Source organism: Rhinolophus ferrumequinum, chromosome 4 (genome assembly GCF_004115265.2).
Source record: "Rhinolophus ferrumequinum isolate MPI-CBG mRhiFer1 chromosome 4, mRhiFer1_v1.p, whole genome shotgun sequence".
Lineage (NCBI taxonomy): Eukaryota > Metazoa > Chordata > Mammalia > Chiroptera > Rhinolophidae > Rhinolophus > Rhinolophus ferrumequinum.
In genome coordinates, this window is record NC_046287.1 from 63,160,105 (window position 1) to 63,173,032 (window position 12,928).

General features: G+C 39.8%; 1 protein-coding gene across 5 annotated transcripts in view; it reads right to left on the minus strand.

Annotated features, from left to right (window-relative positions):
* Positions 1 to 12,928, minus strand: part of UNC5D (unc-5 netrin receptor D) — a 512,115-nt gene that overhangs the window by 42,262 nt on the left and 456,925 nt on the right. For all 5 annotated transcript variants that reach the window (XM_033105078.1, XM_033105080.1, XM_033105081.1 and 2 more), the window contains one exon: positions 85 to 253. In XM_033105078.1, coding sequence (XP_032960969.1) covers positions 85 to 253 — 169 coding nt within the window. The remainder of the gene's footprint in view (positions 1 to 84; positions 254 to 12,928) is intronic.

A 12,928-nucleotide genomic window follows, 5' to 3' on the forward strand; every position in this document is an offset into this window, starting at 1 on the left:
TGGTGTTAAGAGAAGGTAAGGTTAAGTCTATCCAAGACGTGGAACTCAAATCTTGTTTTATGAAAAGAAAGAATAGGGCCTCACCTCCCATTTGCCCTGTTGTGTCCTCTTCTTTAAATGGATATTCCAGTGCTCAGAACTGACGTCTGCACAGTGTGGTATGGTCAATGCAAAGGGAGTGGTGACAATCATGTCTGGGGGACCACAGGTGACTTCAGGACTCAGGAGCACCTCCGATCCATCTGACTGGAGGCTTCAGAGTTGAAAAGGATAAAAGAGAGAAGCACGTGAAGGAGGGGCATATTTGCATGAGAATTGACTTAGACTGGTGTTTTCTTCAGGCTGAGCAGTCCTTTCCCAGGATTCCTCCAGGACAGTACCACGCCTGCAGAGAACAGTTCTGGTCACTAGTCATCAATCCTGAGCTGCTCAAGCACACAGACTGAGCTGAAGCCTAGACTTCAAATCTATGTTTTGACAAACAAAATGACAAATGCTTCTGCAGAAATATAGGGCAGAACAGAAGAAAACAAAGCTGTGGCTGGTGGGTCACACACCAGCTGCTGAATCTTTTTGTTGATAACATTATCAATGACTAAGGCCAAGGACGTTACAGAAATGACTGATCTGGTATTCGTACCATCAGATTCCTTTCTCCTAACAACACATTCTACAAATATTTTTTAATGCTAGGAAGCAATAAAACACATTATGGAATAAAGCAACACTTCAAACACACCCGGACTGAGTATGTCTCTTCTGGCTTTGCAAACATTTATTTCCACCAATACACGGACAAATAGGTTAGATAGTGATAGCACCGGAGACAGTTCATTATAAATGTGCATAATCAAATACATAAATATATATCTTTCAACTCTTTCCTATTTTAGATCTAAATTTAAAATCATTCTACCCAAAGCTAGTGTTCAGATTTTTCAGTATTGTGAATTATTTACATGGGAATGCAGAGTCAAAGAGATAAAAGAAAGTGAAGTTTCATTAAATAACACCACCTCAGTGAATGCCTCCTTCTTTCATCGTCTTTCTTTTTAATCTCTACCCCAAAGATTAAGGTGGGGTACTTTATAGGACAGCAGTCAATGAGAACTCAGAAACGTACTCATTTTTTCCCAACTGCGTATATGTTTTTGAACAGCTATTTGAAATTTTTTTGTTGATGGATTTTCACTTGTAAGAGATATAGTAATATAGAAGATAGCCAATAAAGCAATTTAGGGCTCTCAGATGAACAAAGCTATACCAGAGCTAAGATCGGTATTATGTATTCTTTCTCTCAGGACATTTCTCTGGAAAGGACATTTAAATATGTCATCCCTGGTCAAAAAAGCAACCTCTTGCTCAAGATAAAGATGCAAATTAGTACTAAAAGATACCACCTTTTCTATGATATTGTATAAACAGTTCTATGAGTACATCTCACATGCTATTAATTTCTGACTTGCTTTTGTTGACATCGCTTGTTCTCGCTCAAGTTAGTAATGGTCACACTCTAGTTCATTATCTATAATTTGCTGCTGCAATAAAAGTCATTGCATATAACTGAGCAGAAACATCCTTTTAGCTACTGCGTCTAAAACAGACTTGAATGTTATTACACAGTCCCCCTCCCTCTGCAGGAAGCACTGGAGATGACTGCAAAAAATTCAGTCTCACACACAGGCAACCATAGTCCAAAGCTGACAATGCTTGCTGTATAAGCAAAGCATAGGGTGATCGAAAATGTCTGCATTTACCTGTAAGCAGGGCAGGCGAGCTAAGGGGTAGTTTTGGAAAGCAGTGACTTAGCAATAACAAATGCTCTATGAAAAGCCTAGAACAATATACTTGAGGTTTGGGAAAAAAAAAAGTAAAATGTCAATGTGATCTGCAGCCAGCATGAAGTGGCAGCCTCCATGTAGATGCCTGCCAGTGGCCATTAGAGGGGTTAAGCACTCTCCGTGTAATTGTCGCCTGCATTCATCACAGACAGGAATAGCAGAGATGCTTATGAGTGACCGATGACAAGCTCTCCTAAAAGAACTATTTAACTGCTTTCAGAGAATCATCCCCCTTGTTGAACATATTGTTCAAACATATGGGAGTCTGGGGAATTATTTAATGCCAAATGAACTGAAATCAGCTAATTAGATGAACTCTCACACTCGTGAATAGCAAGGCTCCTTTCGGTAATAGCTTAAACAGCATTAGGAGTCAGAGGCAGTGCATATCCAGTCTTAGGCGATGCATGGAATGGGAGCTCTGCATTAAGTAGGCAGTGGGCATTTCCATACGTGCAAAGGAAGTAAATCAAGATTTACACCTAATCCTCCCACTGTGAAAATAGTGTCTGTAGGTGTAGATCTATCTCTGGTGAAGGAACAAAACTCAAATCTCTCCATTTTTACCCAATGATCAATAATAATTTGCCCTTTTCTGCTACCTTTTATCGGTGGCAATCAGGGAGATTTACAAATATTAATTAAAGCTCTTTATACAGCTGGGGAGGAGAGGATAACAGCAGGTCACAGAGAAATCAATCAAAGCAATGGCAGCAAAATAACCCTACATTTTTACTCTGCCCTATGTGACTAGATGTACTGTCCTTCTGTTACCACTAAGGGATTTCTCATCAAACTGCTGACTCTTGGGACATCCCAAGGAAAGATGGAGGGGAAACAAAGTCCGAGTATAGTCATGGGTACAAACTTGGTGCATTGAGGGCAGAGGGTTGGGAAGAGGTGCCTTTAATTGGGCCTGGGAAAAAATGAAGGTTCATAACGAAAGCATGGATGGCATTTAAATTTTCCCACATTGTATAGTACATGACAAGGAAGTATTCATGCTTCTGCTAGGAAAAATAAAAAAGGTAACATAGATTTCTGAAATTCATGTGAGCTAATAATAACTGTGAACTAATAATAGAAGTGATTTCAGGACCATAATATTATGCAAACTACTTTAGTGCATCACATACTGTAGTGCAGATTGAAGACTGGTTGCATGGGACTTTCGCTACTTATTTCATTGTGTCTCTTTATATATATATATATATATATATATATATAAAACGTACTGTGTATATATATATATATATATATATATATATATTATATACATATGCATGTTCATGAATGATTATGGATGGAAAAAGATCAATAATTTAAGAGTCAGGTCTGTGTAACCAGGTGGCTTGATGAGCAACTATATGGAAATAAGGTTGTGAATTCAAATTTCTGCTCACACAGTGCATCTGAGGGTTCTAGGGAAAACTGATAGTTTTGCAACTTTGATGCCTCCAACTGCAAAATATACATGGTAGGAGGGTGCATAAGAGCATTTTTTCCTGGTAATCTGGTAAGACAGGAGAATCCACATTGATAACTTGTTTAGTTACCAGAAAGGGACAGCAAGAATAGAAAAGGAGCTGCAGAGAACATAAGTAGTGGATCAAAAGAACATTATTGTGTCCTCACCGTGCATTTCCTGGCATCACGCCTGATATCACATTCCTTGTCTCACCATTTCTCTGTCATCAAAACCACACCGTGTGGCTGAAGAAAAAGCCCATGCCTTCCTGTGCCTCTTTCCTCACATGCAAAATAATACCTACTCTGAGATTGTTTTGAGAGTTAAGAAGTAAAGCGTAGAAAGCACTTAGTGTGTGCTCATGAAGTAAAGGTTCTGCTTCCCCAACCCCAAACTCCCACTCCCCTTTTATGAGTTTTATTTCTGTTGGAACTATGCTTTCAAGAGATGGCTTATTTATTCATTCAATTGTCTTTATATCAATATATACTTTGACAAATGTTCAGTGCTTTAGAGATGTGCACTGTGGGAATTTAAGGCACCTTGGCAAGGCTTTCATCCTCACCTCCCACAGTCTGTCCTCAATTCAGCAACCAGAGGAATGCCACTAAAATGCCAACGTGTTGCCGCCTCAAGGAACTGCAGCTGTTCTTGCTACTCCACAGCACTCAGTGCTGCTAGGAGTTTTCCCCGATCCACACGGCCAGCTCCCTCATGTCTTCCAGGTCTTTGCTCAAATGAAGCCCACTAATGAGGCATTCCCGGACTATGTCTGAGCAACACAACTGCGTTCCCTCCAGAAGAGCCGGCCTTGGCTTTTTTTTCCCCACGATACTTACTGCCCTCTAATGCACTATACCATTTGCTTATTTTATCTTCCACAAACTAGAACATAAGTTCTACGAGGCAAGAGCATATATATTTTTTTCTGTTTTGTTCATTGTTGTATCCCCGGTGCCTAATATATGCTGGTTGTAAGCACTAAAATATTATTTGTTGGAAAGGACATAGGATCCAGCGTGAGGTGGTTCTCACTGACCAAATCTGCATATTTTGAGCATCAAAGTAAATAATAGTAGTAAAGGATGATAATCCATTGAATAATATAAGAAGCTATTAACTATACGGCTATGAATGAATGAGAAGGGAAACTCTTCCATACAGTAGAAAGCCAACTAATACATGTGGAAAGTGATAATTTGGCAACCAATCATATTAATATTTGATTCAGTCAAGTATTATGAATAGATGATAATCTAATTTTGGAGAATAATATGGAGTTTTAATAATAATAAGGCATTATTTACACGGTTTCAAAGTGTCTTCCCATAAGATACTTACTAATTACAAAGGGTAAATTATTACTTTATAGTGGGGAATCTTGGCAGATACCATCTAATCCAAGTTATCAAAGCTGATGTGGCCGGTAATGGCATGAGTTGACAGAATATACCTCCTGCCATGACACAGTGAGAAGATCTCAGCCTCACTTCCGTAACATTCCTGCTAATAATATGTAACCTGAATCTTATTGTAAGAAAATATCAGACAAACCCAAACTGAGGGGTATTCTGCAAAATAAGTGATCTGCACTCTTACAAACCATCAGTGTCATGAAATAGAGAGAGACTCAGGAATTGTTCTAAACTAAAGGAGACTAAAGGACACAGGGCAGTAGAATATAGTGAATGGACTTGAATTTTCATTTGCTGTAAAGGTCATTATTAGGATAACAGGTGAAATATGAATAAAGTCTGGAGTAGATGATAGTATTGTATCAATGTTAATTTTCTTGATTTTGATAATTGTCTTTTTGTTAGGTAAAATAATTTGTTTTTAGGATATACCCACTGAAGTGTATCTGGGTGCAAAGGACATCTTGTTCACAATGGTTAAAAAAATGTGTGTGTGTGTGTGTGTGTGTGTTTATATGTATCTTATTTATTTGCATGTATATGTATACACACACATACACATGAGAGAGGGAAGAGAGAATAGAATACAGCAAATGTAGTACAATGTTAACATTTGTGAATCTGGATGTGAGATAGCTGGAAATTTTTTATATTATTCTTGCATTTTTTCCTTAAGGTTGAATTGTGTCAAAATTTGAAAAAGTTTCGTTTGTTTTTTCGAATGAATAAATGAAGGGAGATAGAGGCCCAAAAAGAATTTTTCCAGAACTATTACAAAGAAATCAGCAGGGTCGCTGACTGCTGTATAAAATGTGTAGTAGAGGTTGACAGGTCTGTTGCGGTAGGTGGTGGTATGGTGATGGTCCAAACCTCGCCACATTGTAACTCATATTCTGCAGATCCTGCTAGCACACCACTGCCACCAGAAGGTCACGCTGATGAAAGTCAGCTACAAGGCAACAACTGCTAACCATGGCGGGTCTGGAGGTGTATCTGTGCACATTTTGTTTTTGCTTTCAATGTCTCATGACCTGATTTTAGACTTGTAACATGTGATTCTCTTCAAGCAAAATAACCAGCTCCATATTTCGAGATGAGATTTTCATTGTTGTTGTCTGCCATGCTGCGCTTGGTAATTATTGTTTCCTCCGTTCCTCCTTATGGTCTATATTATAGATTAATGTCAGTTTGATCACCTTTACCCAGAGTATCACTCAGGAATGCAGGCAGGAGAGTAATGATAGTTTTACAATGCCAGACCCTGGGTCGATACATAATTAAATCATATTTTAATGGAATAGACATAAAAGGCAGATAAATGGAAGCTGTACTTAGTCTTAAAATTAGAACTCAGAAAGCAAGGTAGCTCCAGTCTCCTAGTTTTCTACCTAAGAAGATATATAGTTTTAACTATTATTATTTATTATTTTTCTCTTTTCATTAAAACCCTCATGTATTGATCTAGGGTGCTAATATTGCTGTGGATAAAAACCAACATTTTGGGTGTATTATTTCTGTTGTTTTCCCTTGAATCAGAAACCTCACCGTTCAGCTCTGACTAGAGCATTCAGATCAGGCCCAGGAAAATGACATCATAGAATCTCCTGGAAAGATGGGCCCTTTAAAGTTAGTTTGGCTATCAGTCAACCCCAACACCGTGACTAGGTCTCCTGAGGGCTTTAATTCTGTAACTGCCATGCATGATTTAGGAAAATAGACTTCTGGAAAGGGAGAATAGGGGATGGAAAGCAAAATAGAGGAAAAAGAGTGAAGCTGAGCAGAATCTTCTCTTTATCTTAATAGATTCCTCTTTGAGTCTTTAAATGGTTCTAAAACTGTAGCATGGTTCAGAATTCCTTGGGCAGCTTGTTTAGAATTATATTCTTGGATGCCGCCAAAGGAGATTTTGATTATTTCAGAGATAGGGCCCAGGAACCTGAACTTTTTTACTTGCATTCCCTTTGTGCAAGGTAACCTTGGAACTAACATTTGAGGAAAGCTGCATAGTTCTTGAGAAAATATCCAAAGCGATACTTCATGCAGTGGGGGCTTGGTGGTTTGTCAAATATAGATAGGGTAGGCTTCCAAAATGGAATTTGGATGCTGGTTAAGTTTAAATGCTCAATATGAAGGCCTTGGATGACACTACTATGATTGAAAATTCAGCTGCACAGGGATTGGTCCTACAACTCTTTTCTTTAAGTAGCATGTGTATTAACAATAAGCAAGGATGTCAGGGGAGTTGATTAGCAGTACTGGAAAGCCCATGTTGAGGAAATCCCAATACTGGAAATACATCTAGCTCACCATGCCACTATACTCCACTAGTTGGGGCAGAGAAAAGAGCAGTTAGAGCAGTGGATTACAATAAGCAACGAGCGCAAGGTTGGCATATATGACTACTATTACAAGGTTTAAAGATCTGGGTCACTCACAGGGTGTTATTTGAAATAGGATCACAGGAAGGAAGCCGGTACAATAGGAACTGGGGCTGGAGGGGAGTTACATACACACTGGAGTGAGTATCTGAATTTGCAAAAATTGGAGCAACACCACACTGAGAGATTAAACTGTTTGCATATGTAAAACGGCTTTCATTTCCACACACATTCATAGGGTGTTTACCAATTAATATACTAAAGGAATCACAAATCATGTGTAAATCACCGGTTCCTAGACTCAGTTTAAGCCTCATCTTTCATGCAGTGTCAGGCTTGTGTTTAACTCGTTTACTAGAAAAGGAATGATGGCTCACTGAAAGTACTCGGAAGTAAAAGATAGTGAGGAGACAGGGAGAAGAGTGATCTATGCGACACACTGCCGTGGCATTTTTTATATCTATTACGTTGTCTATTCATTTACATTTTGAATGGAGAAAACAGCCTTCCCTAGAGGAAACCTCAATCCTATTTCACACAGTCATTTCATTTTTGGCAGGGAAAGGACCGAGGTGTAATCAGGCCCAATACCATGGTTCAGATGAGGCAACCGAAGGGCATAGCATCGGGTGGAGTGACATGGCCAAAGTCACACTTCACTGTGACAGAGCTGGGACACGAATCCCCTGTCCTGTTTAGTGTTGGTGGTCACGGGGTGTGTTGGGGAGGGTGGGCAGGGAGTGGAAGGAACAGATGTTCCCTGGGACATAGTCTCCAAACCTGAAATTTTTAAGGTAAAATGTTGGCATTGGAGTTGCTAAGACTGTATGCATAGACACTGGAGAAAGCCTTAGGAACACAGGGCCTGGAGGTACACAGAGTGGTCAGAATGGAGGTGTGTATTAGTTTCCCGTGAATACCATACCACAGACTTCCTGGCTTAAAACAACAGAAATGTATTATCTTACCGTTCGGTAGGTCAGAAGTCTCACTGACCTAAAATGAAGATGTCATCAGGGCTCGAGACAAGAATCTATTTCTTCGCCTCCTCTAGCTTTTAGAGCCTGCCTGCATTCCTTGGCTGGGGTCCCATTGTCCCATCTGTGATCCAGCAGGGTAGCATCTTCACATCTCTTATCTGAGTGTGATACCCCTACCTTCCTCTTTTCATTTTTAATTAGGTTCATGTTCCTGCCTTCCTTTCATAAGGACCCATACATGGGTGCACCTGCATGAGCCAGAATAATCTCTTCTTCTCAAGGACCTTAATCTTAGTCACATCTGCAAAGTACCCTTCGCCATATATGGCAACATAGTCCCAGGTCCCCGGGATTAGAATGTGACATCTTTGGTGGGGGGAGTATTCTTCTGCCTACCACCAGGCTTTTCCTGGCTTGTTCACATTAAGGTTAGAACCTAAAGAGCCTTTTGCTGCTGCTTCCTGATCCACTGTTGTCTCCCAGATGCCACATAACTGGACCATGGTGTTGGTGGACCTTTGGGTTACCTTCACTGTTTCCGCTGCCAGCATGCCCCCCTCCCCGTCCCAATAATTTCCAGAGTGAAGCTTCACGTCTGCACACAACTTTATGGAGTTCTGGGAAGTTTTTCTGCTTTGTCTTAAAGATTATCAGCAAGGGAGTTAGGAAGTTGATCATGCAGGTTTTTAGAGGGCTGTGTGGATCGTGTTAGAGAGCATGGAGGGCAGCCTCAGTGTGGGCTGCTGTCCTCCCCCAGAATTTTTATTAGGCTATCACTAAGTGAAGTAGAGAGAATGAGATATTTAAATATCTTAATAGGATGGGTTATTTCTACTTCCAGCATGGGCAATAAAGGAGATGGCACATACAAATAAAAATAATTACAGTATGTAGTGTTCCTTTACAATGTGCAATCAAACTCATGAACCAGTGACTTTCCTCTTATTGAGTTAAGGTGCACCTTCCGTTCACATCTATTAACAACATTTACAAACCATTGTTATCTTGTCAATGGCATCTTTAATTAAAGGGTCGTCGGGACCACTCTAATCACTTCCCATTGTGAGCTAACAGAGGCTTCAAATACACTTTGATTAAAATGACAGCAATTTTTATTTATTCGTGTTTGTTTGTGGACCAAGGGGGTGTGAGGTGGAAGGCACAGTAAAGAGCATGGTATGAGGAAATTCTCCTTCCCCCTCAAAAAGCAGATCATGAAATGACAATGTAAGGATTCCCACCATCCTTTTTCTCTTTTCCCTCCTTCTTTCTCTATTTTTCTCTTCTTCACCTCCTCACTTCTTTGGGGGCAATGGCATTATATTCTAATCTAAGTGACTTTGTGAAGAAGGCATTGTGATTTGACTGCGGAGAAAAGGCACGGTCTTCAGCTAAAGGAGCATTAACCCTTGTAGGCCATTAGGATACCATTTGATAAATTGCCCCTTGTGTCACACTGCATGGTGCTGGTAGCCTGAACGAATTAATGTGGTTCTGAAATGGCAGCAATTTACTTCCCTTACATGAGCAGAAAGAGCCCCTTTGTTCCTTAAGAAGCACCTTTCCTCCTCAGCAATTCCCTGTGCCTGATGTTAAGTTAATTCATGCCAGATCGCCATCAATTTGACTCTTCCAATAAAAATTTGTAAAACTCACTTCAAACAACAAACTGGATTCAAATCTATGACCACTGAGCAGAAATGGTGACAACGATAATTCACTCATTTCTATTCATCAGTATCTAGCAATGAAACCTGGCAAAGTGGAGAGGGACAAAGTTTGTTCAAGATGGCGTAAGCCACCTGCCAGGCTCGACTGGTCATGGATCTCCTAACAACAGTCCACCTGGAGTCCATTGTTGGACGCATAAAACATACCTTTAACGTATAAATCTGAATACTAAGAGAAATAGAGGTAGACGCAGTGGAATTGATGCAGGGTGTATTTTGTATCTTCCTAAGGCTCTGATTTTAGAGTGAACAGTTAATATGTTTGCTATCACTGAACTAATCTTTCCTCTGAGTCTAGAATGTGGTAGCAGCCAAAAGGGAAAATCATAAATTCTTTTATATCACTGACGTAGAGCAAGGGAGATTCCATGGACTTTAGAGAACTTATCTATGTAATAAAAAAATAAGGATAGACAAAAGAAAATAATATCAAAATGTAGCATTTATATAGCACTTCATAGTTTGCACAGAACTTCTCATATATGAAATCACTTTATTGTCCTCACCAAAATCCTGGAATGCAGCGAATAATAGACATAATTTATACCTGATAAATTTGAAGCTTAGAGAAAGAAAATGACTTGTTCAAAGCAAGGTGAATTGGAATTCAGGCCTTCTAAATCCCTGTGTTCTCCTCACTCTTCCATGTTGTCACATTTCTGATAATTCTTTATTTCTCATGCGATGTTAATGACCAAGTGTGTGCTATTTGCCTGACAAGTTATGCGTGTTATCAGCTCACTTCAGTGAGCTTCACGATGGGCAGATTCTTACCTAGCTAGGAAGGCAAAGAAAACAAAAGAAAGCAGAAGATTTCGCCCCGCATGAAGCCGGCAAGCATAGTCTCTGCCCGATATTGTGACATTTTGCTATAAGTAGTACTTCTGTCATGCATTCTGGCCAAAAATTTGACGTAGGATTTCTGTTCAGCAGTCGCCCTTTTCCTTGGTTATAAATGTTATTTTTGCCTTTTATTTATTCTTGAACTAATTTTTTTCCTACCCCTTTTCTTATAAATCAAAGAGCTGTGTTTATTCCCTGGAAAGAAATCTTGAGTTGCTCCCAGAGCAACTGTTGTCCCAAACTCTCAGGTAACCTTCAGCTGGTAAATCTCTGTCTACTAATTCATCATTAGTTCCTAAGCCAGAAGTCTGGGAATTATCTCCAACTCCTCTATTTCTTTCACCCCACATTAACACACACACACACACACACACACACACACACACACACACACCCCAGATCTTGCTGAGTTTCTCTCTCACAGCAATGCAAGGATTACAGAAAGGACTTAAAATGTTCTCAAACAGAGACAAGGATACTCAAAAGCTGAGTGACTATAATTTATTGTCCACAGTCCATATCAAGATACTTTTTATGGTAGAAAGGGGCACTATTAATAACTTTGCTATGCAAAAATGAGGCATATTCTCTCTGTGTTGGCAAGAAGGATGCAGGTATAATGAAGACATGAACTTGGGTAGTGGCAGTGGAGACCAAGCAGAAGATAATATATCTAACATGTAAATATGACCCGGTCTCCTGAATCTTAATCCTCCTCAATACCTCCCCACCAAGTAAATTTCAGTTTCCCCAGTTTCACTCTTCTTTTCATACTTTGTTGATTTGCTTAGTTCCAAAATATGTGATGCTATTAATACCTCTGTGCCTTTGCCCATTCTATACTCTGTGCCTTTGCTCATTTGATTTGGATGCTTTTCACTGTCTTTCAATTTTAAGTCTATTGTCACTTCCTCTCTGAAACCTTCCCTTAGCCTTTGGACAGGGTTCACTCATCTTTCCACTCCTGGTTGATATCTGTGTACCTTTGTCACCACATATATCACACCGCAATACTATTACTCATTTAAGTAATTGGGTTTACTTACAGGGCTTCATCTATTATTGTATTAAGTGGTTCTAATTTTCTTAGTAATTGCTACCAAGGATGCTTAGTGGAACCACCCATGATAGTTTTTTTTTTTTTGATTCTATAACTTTTTCGTAACGTGTAATTATTGAAATAATTTGATTTAGTTTTTAGGACTCATTTTTGTTTATTTTAAAACTGTAATCTTACATCTGATTCAAAATTGCACCCCCATGCAGTATCCATGCACACAGATACACTCATGCACACGCACAAGCATATTTGCACGTACACATACAAGGTTCTGGATATTTGGTCTGGAGAGGAGTGAGCAGGTTGTCTGCTCTGTCATGTATTCGATCTTCGATGAATTTATCCCTATGGCATTGTAGTAGGAAGGAAAAAGAAGGAAAACATACATTGTCTCCTTACTTCACCTGTAGCAAGATGATCTTTTTCTTGGGTGACTTAAAAGTTTCTTAACATATTCCTTAATGGACTGAGTACAGATGGGTGGCAACTCCAAAAGGTATCACTGACAGATGTGCCAGGTGACTAGATGGCCAACAGTTGCCCCTAAGCACCTATAGTTCCTTGTGGGTTTTAGTTACATCTGCCAACTGGCCCCAAACTCTCAGCATCATGACCCTGCTCTCTGAGTGTGTCTGCCTCACATTGCGGTGCCCCTGGCAAACAGCTCACCCTTTCTGTCTCCCAACTCCGGGACCTGGAAATTATAGAAGCGCTCTTTGCCCCTCTCTTCTTGGCTTCAGCAGCATGCCCTCTCTTCTCAAAGCCTTTTCTTTTCCCTGTTCTCTGGTAGCATAGAATGAGTCAATAAATTGATGAACAATGAGAAAATCAGGTATCCACGTTCACTTCCTGCAGGTGACCCCAATTTTGAGTAATTCTCTTGGGGCTATTCACTTTGGAGAGGGCAGAGACAGCCATTTTTGATACTTGTGCTCATCCAAAGTGTGACTTCTCTGTCTTACATGAGTAGGGAGGGAGAGGGCATGGTGCATGACTGGGTGGGAGCATGCCCATTTTGATAAAATGATGCTTCTCAGGGAGGTGGGAGTATTAGCCTTGGCATTATAGCTGGCAAATCTCTGAAATTGGAATGTTAGAGTATTTAGTTCTTCCTTTATTCTTTCTTTCTTTCTTATAAATCAATTCTGAGTGTTGTCAATTTCAGGAAAATAGAACAAGTCCACTGTGCCCACAAACGTCATCCTGCTATGTA